General features: G+C 57.5%; 1 protein-coding gene across 1 annotated transcript in view; it reads right to left on the bottom strand.

The window, feature by feature from the left end:
• The window catches only part of Grip2 (glutamate receptor interacting protein 2), a 37,913-nt gene that overhangs the window by 12,864 nt on the left and 18,005 nt on the right, over positions 1–7,044 (bottom strand). The window contains exons 6-13 of the mRNA XM_015495099.2: positions 6,469–6,614; positions 4,912–5,059; positions 4,654–4,823; positions 3,444–3,569; positions 2,875–3,024; positions 1,563–1,749; positions 887–1,032; positions 176–256 (exon numbers count right to left, since the gene is read on the bottom strand). Of these exons, the coding sequence (XP_015350585.1) occupies positions 176–256; positions 887–1,032; positions 1,563–1,749; positions 2,875–3,024; positions 3,444–3,569; positions 4,654–4,823; positions 4,912–5,059; positions 6,469–6,614 (1,154 nt within the window). The remainder of the gene's footprint in view (positions 1–175; positions 257–886; positions 1,033–1,562; positions 1,750–2,874; positions 3,025–3,443; positions 3,570–4,653; positions 4,824–4,911; positions 5,060–6,468; positions 6,615–7,044) is intronic.

The raw sequence follows: 7,044 nt of genomic DNA, 5'->3' as shown, positions 1-7,044 counted from the left end.
GGCTTGCTCTGGGGGCGTGACTTGCTCTGGGGGTGTGGCTTGCTTTGGGGGTGTGGCTTGCTCTGGGGGCATGCCTTTGCTGAGCGCCTGGCTTGCTCTGGGGCGTAGCTTGCTCTGGGGGCGTGGCTTGCTCTCCGGGTCGGCCAGAGGACAGGCTTCCAGCAGGGGGACTCACAGCTAATGGTGATGCCCAGCTCCACACCACGCCGCTTGGGCAGCTTCACATGGAAGGTGCCGCTGCTCGGGATGACCGACTCTGCATACAAACAGATGGGGGCTGGTGTGAGGCCCCCGGAGGGAGCCTCGGGGATCCCCACTCTGGCCTGGCGGGGAGGGACCCCCGAGAGGGACCCTTCCAACACCACTCTGCTTCTTCCATCTGACAGAGGAGGAAACCGAGGGCCAGAGAAGTAACACATTTGCTCCCAACGACAGACCCACGATGGTCAGAGCAGAGTCAGGACCGGAACGCAGGCCGTGGACTGTCAGTCAGCATGGGAGGTCCCCAAGGCCACATTCGATCCAGTTTGAATCCAGCATGGATTTACTGAGCACCTACTATGTGCCAGGTCCTGGCTGGGTCTAGTCACATGATTCATGCTCTTGAACCCAAAGGACACTCCTCTTATGGGTTCTACCTGCTATTTTACGCACGGGGAAAATGTCCCGTCCAGAGTCGCATGGGGTGGAGAACCCACCACCAGAAGCTAGATCCTTTGGCCAAGCCATGCAGAGAAGCAGGTCAGGGTATCCCCTATCCAGCCCCAGGCTACCCCTTACTCCCACTGGGTGCTGTCCCCCAGCAGGGGACTGGGCACAGAGAAGGACAGGGTGTTGGAAAAATTGCATCAGATGTGAACAAGATCAAGAGAGGCCACCCACTCACCGGCCACGTCGAACTCCACCTCCAGCACCACCTTGTGGGTGAGCGCCGCATCCCTCAGGAGCTGGTTGGCCTCCTCCATGGTCCCGTGTTCCGTGGCGATGCCATTGATGGACAGGACACGGTCCCCCACCTGCAGCAGCCCACACCTGAACTCCGGGTGGCCCAGCAGAGAGAAGAATCTGCATGACATCTCCACTGGGGGCCAGGGGCCAACCTGGACCCCACCTCCTGGCCTGGGTGTGCCAGCTATGTATCGTCAGACAGTATGTCCTAGGACCCCGGCTAAGGGCCTGACCGTCCTGGGCCTCGGTTTGTCTGTCTGTCCATAGGGGGAGATGCCAGAGTCCTCACAAGATCCTCAGATAGAGGACTCCGCAGGGCACACAGGCTGTGTGATCCTGGGCAAATGAATCAACTTCTCTGAGCCTCGACTGTCAACATGGGGATGGTCGATTCGATGGTTGAGATACACTAAGGAAGCTTGGTGTTTTGACTCAGTTTCCCCACTGTCCCCTTTGTCAGTTTTATAGGATAAAACCAATATCCTGCCAGCATCACTACACTTGGTCTTTGAGGCAATATCAAGATGGTCAATGTGATAATGGCTATCAATCGACAGGAGGGTAGCATATACAGGGTGGATACACTGGACAAAGGGGAAGGGCAGCAGGCTCACCTCTCAGCCGGGCTGTCGGGCTCAATGAAGCGCACCAAGGGTGGAGAGGACAGGGTCTCAGTGGCGAAGAAGCCGCCCTGGAGCTGCAGGCCGAAGCCATTGAGGGGATCTCCGCAGAGTATGACCTCTGTGGTCTCTGTGTGTATGATCTGCCCACCTGGCCCCACCGTGCTGGAAGCCAGGGATACTGGGGACAGGTGATCATGGCACTCAGGTGGCCTGCCCCAGAGAGGCCTTACCAGAGCCCACCCACACCAGAGCCTGAGGGCCACGTAAGCAAGAGTCCTGACTCGACCTGGGGTCCACTCTGACCCTTAGTTTCCTCATCTGTGCCATGGGATCATAACTCCTACCTGCTTGGGGCAAGGACTAAAGAAGACAGTATGTGGGGACCTGATTTTGTAACACAGAGATTCTGGGGCTCTGCATAATTATGTTACTTTCGTTCCTTCTTAACTGCATGGGATATGTTCCAAGTCCTGAACCCTGTGTATACTATGCTTTTTCCTAGACACACACACCTATGACAAAGTTTAATTTATAAATTAGCTGCAGTAAGAGACTAACAATAACTATTAATAAAATAGAATAAAACCAATATCCTGCCAGCATCCCTAGGCTTGGTCTTTGAGGCCATTCTGAAGAAAAATAAGTGTCACTGCAATATCAAGATGGTCAATGTGATAATAGCTATTAATCGACGGGAGGGTAGCATATACAGGGTGGATACACCAGTGGTAATAGTTTCATTGAGTTACAAGTCACCTGTCAGAGTAGTTGCCCATTTAAAGTGTCCGATTCAATGGTTTTAGTGTGTTCACCACAATCAATAGGTTGATTGACCTCAGGGAAAATTTGTTATTGCTCCCAATCCTCCCATCTCACCCAGCCCTCGGCCACCATGGATCTTTTTGTCTCTGTAAAATTTTCCGTTTTCTGGATGTTTCATGGAAATAGAATGGTATAGTACATGATCTTTAGCGACTGGCTTCGTGGCAGAATATTTTCCGAGGACACTGGTGTCATAGCATGGATCAGAATCTTGGATTAAACCCAGGGGCACTTCACCACTGAGCCACATCCGCAGCCCTTTTTATTTTTTATTTAGTGTCTCACTAAGTTGCTTAGGGCCTCCATAAGTTGCTGAGGCTGGCCTCCAACTTACGATCCTCCTGCCTCAGCCTCCCGAGCCACTGGGATGACAGATGTGCGCCACTGAGCCCGGCCTGCCCTGCCTCCCCAGGTGCCTGCCCCGCCCTCTGGAAAACCTCACTCCCAGCATACAGGTGGCCCAAAGGGACAAAAGGCTTACGCGAACTCCTGTGCTCCCTCCTCCGCTGCCTCCTCTGCCCCATGGTGGTCCTGGGGCTCATGGGCTGGGATCCGCGGGGCAGGGTGCTGGGGTTGGTGCAGGAAAAGGCATGGTTCATGGTCGGTGAGGAAAAGGGTGTAGAGGACGAGGCTGGGGAGATAAGAGCACAGCCCTGTGAACCCCCCCGGACAGGGCCCCTCACCCTGCTGTGCAGTAGGACCCAGGAAGTCACCCACCCGCCCAGAGACTGGGGAGGCGGTCCTCCTGACACCTCAGATATTCACTGTGTGACCTCAGGCAAGTCTCTCTCCCTCTCTGGGCCTCAATGACTATACAGTTTCCATAGACCCAGTAGGACCTGGCTGTGAGGGTGTGGCTTGCTCTGAGGGTGTGGCTGGCTCTGGGGGCGTGGTTTGCTCTGGAGGCGTCGCCCTTCTTGTTCCTGACACTCTGGGTGACAGTGGCCCGGCCTCCTAATCTAGGTCTTGCTCTCCTCCATTAGTACACCGCCCCCTCCCTAGGAAAAAGCGACAGGGGACCATCTGGCTGTGGCCACTTGGGTGCGTTACATCGGCTCCGGTCCTGGCCGCCAGCTGTGGCCCAGGTGGGCGTCCTGCAATGGCCAGGCCTCGGGCTGTGGCAGGAGGACACACAGGGGTCCCAGCGGTGGGGTGGCTCGCTCCTCTGCAGCTTGACTGGAGTGGACAGGTAAGCGGGAGAGACGGACAGACAGACAGGCAGGTGTTAGGAACAGGGAGACCCAGCTCACCTGCACCCGTGGAACCTGCTTTCCCCTGTGCACTGGGAGAGGAAGAAGCAGGGGACCCGGGCCTGGGCATCTATGGGACCTGCTGCGCCCCAGGAAGTGCCAGGGCCTGGCTCTGCTGCAGGGCACCGGCCTCCCTTCCCCAGCCTCACCCCCAGGGGACTCCATCTGAGCCTCTGCTGCCCCAGGGGTCCCCCTGGCCCCTCTGTGAGATCCTGCTTCCCCATCTCAGCCTCCAAACTGGGGCCAGACCTCTCCTCCCAGACCACCCCAGACCCCTGCCTGGCCCTCCCTCGCACTGGCCACCATGTCCTTGGATAGACAGGGAAGGACTGGGCTGATTTTGCCATTGATTCCGTGTCCCACCCCGACCCTGGGGCTTGGCCAGCTAATGGAGCAGGGGAAATTTCAGCTCTGTGAGGGGCCCGGTGGCCCACGCCTGGATTCCCAGTGGCTCAGGAGGCTGAGGCAGGAGGATAGCAAGTTAGAGGCCAGCCTCAGCCACTTAGCAAGGCCCTGAGCACCTGAGGGAGACCCTGTCTCTAAATAAAAAATAAAAAGGGCTGGGGAGGGCGTTCTGTGGTGAAGCACCCCTGGGTACCAATAAAAATAAAAAAAAGAGTCTCAGCCCTGTCACTGCCCAGCTGTGGAATCTGGACAACTCGCTTAACCTCTCTGTGCCTTGTGATCATCTGTAAAATGGGATCAAGACAGGGCCACCTCCTCAGGTCACAGAGAGGACTGGAATGAAGTATGATGAGCTTTCCAGCAGGGATAGGCACTTAGTAGTGGCTCAGTTAAGGAGAGCCCGGGGACGGTTAGCGGCTGGTGGCCTGTGAGATGCTGTACCTACGTCTCTGAGCCTCAGCTGCCTCAGTTTCCCGTGTGAAATGGGACAATAGTTAACAGTGGCCTCACACTGTCCCTCCAGGCTGGAATCCTGGGCTTCCTGGTCCTCTGCACCCACCGGTCAGCCCTGGGCTGCGGCCAGGACCACGGCCGAGGGGACCTACCTGCTTCCGAGGGCTTCAGGGGCCGCTGGCTCGGAGGCACAGGGAAGATCTCCAGCCGCACCTTCTCGGACACACTGGCCAGGAGCTTGGTGGCCTCCTGCAGCGAACAGTGCTCCGTGCTGGTTCCGTCGATGGCCAGAATGTGGTCTCCGGCATGCAGGGCCCCGCTCCTGGCCAGACAGGGGACAGAGAAGGCGTGTCCAGCCGGTCAGAGCTGCGGGCCACCTGTCCCCTGCGCCCACGCCCCCACAGCCTCACCTGTCCACCACGCTGGCTGGCTTGATGCGGTCGATGGTGAGGACGGGCTTGTTCCGGTGGGAGCCCGTGGTCAGCGAGATCCCCAGAGCGGACCCCGGAGTCTTGGCTATTTCCACCACCAAGGGCCCCGGGGCACTGGCCACCGTGTCTGGCACGAGGGGAAAGAAATCTTAAAAGAGGTTTGAAACCCAAATATCGAGCACCCTCCTTCCCAGTCCCTCTGCGCTCTCTCCACTGAACACCTGCCGCCCCAAAGGGAAGAACATGCCCACTCGACGGACCAGAAAACCAAGTCCTGCCCGCCTTCCCAGCAGCTTGGGAGGCTGAGGCAGGAGGATCGGCAGTCGGAGGCCAGCCTCAGCAACTAAGGGAGGCCCTAAGCAACTTAGCAGGATCTTGTCTCCAAATAAAAATAAAAAAGGGCTGGGGATGGGGACTGCGGTGAAGCACCCCTAGTGAAGCACCCAGGGTGAATAATAATTTGTCTGCATTTATTGAGTGCCTGCTGTATGCCAGCAATGAATGTTGGCTACGATCTGTCCTCGTCTTAGAAATCAAACGGGACCTCCGTGAACATAACCAGTGGCTTCAAGTCCAAACCTCGGTGTCACCCTGAGCCACTGCCATGCTTGCTGTGCATCCAGATGCCAGCCCATCAGACCAGCCTGACCCTCGTGGGGGTCAGGTCCACCTCCATTACCAGCCTGGTCCAATCTCCATGAGTGACAGTCGGCTCCTCCAGCTGATTGGCTTCCACTCTCATCCTGCCTCCTCTGTCCTTACCCCCTCCCACTCACTCCCATCCGCTCCAGTCAGACGGGCTTCATCCAAGTCAATCCGGCTAGGCTCGTGCCCCAGGGCCTTTGCACCAGCTGCTTCCTTCCCTCACTACCTGAGTTAGACAGCACCCTGGGCCTTTCCCCTCCCACACCCCTGCCTTTTCTTCTTCTGTCCTACTGTGCTAATAGCTGCCTGGCACCTCATGTGTGTGTTTGGTACTGGAAATGGACCCCAGAGGTGTCTCCCCACTGAGCCACATCCCCAGTCCTTATTTTTTTTTTAATATTTTTAAAAAATTTATTTGATGTGGTGCTGAGGATCGAACCCAGGGCCTCGATCGTGTGAGGCCAAGCGCTCTGCGGCTGAGCCACAAGCCCAGCCACGCCCCATTCCTTTTTTGAAATTTTATTTTGAGACAATTTGTTGCTAAGTGGCTGAGGCTGGCCTCAAACCTGCAATCCTCCGGCCTCAGCCTCCCAAGGAGCCGGGATGACAGGCATGCGCCACGGCACCTGGTGACACACACTGTTTCTTATCTCTTCTGTTTTCTGACCTTGTCTGCTCACCAGAACGTCAGCTCTGTGAGAACAGAGTCCTGTTGGGTCCCGGGTGCATCAAGCAATCCCGGCCAGACAGGATTTAATGCCTAGAGAGGCTCAGAGAGGCTAAGTGACTGGCTGGAGGTCACACAGCCTGGGCAATGGGAAGGAGCTATGGCCACTGCCTGCATGCCCCACCTCGGACTCTTTCCTGTCCCAACCCTGGTCCCCGATGTACCTGGGGTGGCCACATCGTACTCCACCTGGAAGAGAGCTTCCTGGCTGCACTGCCGCAAGGTGGCCAGGGCGGTGGCATGACTGGCCCCGTGCAGGGGGATCCCGTCAACACTGAGCAACCTGTCGCCCACCTTTAAGGAACCTTCCCTGCAGGGAAGGGCACAGTCAGACAGGTGGCCCCTGTGGGAGCGCAGGGCACCACACAGAAGGCAGGACTGGGAAGGGAGGGGTGTGGAGCGAAGGCAGGGGAGGGGCGGGGGCGCGAGAAAGAAGGGATGCCCGGATGTACCCAGGGTGGCCCTGGCCTCCGCCACCCCCTTGGTAAGGAGCAATCCACAGGCAGCCTGGACTCCATCCTAGAACCTCTAAGCTGGGGCCCACTCCTGCACCAGGGCCCAGAGAGGGTGTCTGGCCTGCCAGGGTCACACAGCATCAGAGGTGGGATAGCCTTGGGCTTCCCATTGCCTATCACAAAGGTCCCCTTTTCCATTGTTTCGGTAGTGGATCTGGCCTGGCAACAAGAACTTGGCAGGGGCCTCAGGAGAGAGGGCCCTAGCCCCGTCCATTGACCTGTCTC

This window comes from Marmota marmota, unplaced genomic scaffold, assembly GCF_001458135.2.
Source record: "Marmota marmota marmota unplaced genomic scaffold, marMar, whole genome shotgun sequence".
NCBI lineage: Eukaryota > Metazoa > Chordata > Mammalia > Rodentia > Sciuridae > Marmota > Marmota marmota.
Note: the sequence above shows the minus strand (reverse complement) of the source record. Positions and strands in the feature narration are given on the sequence as shown.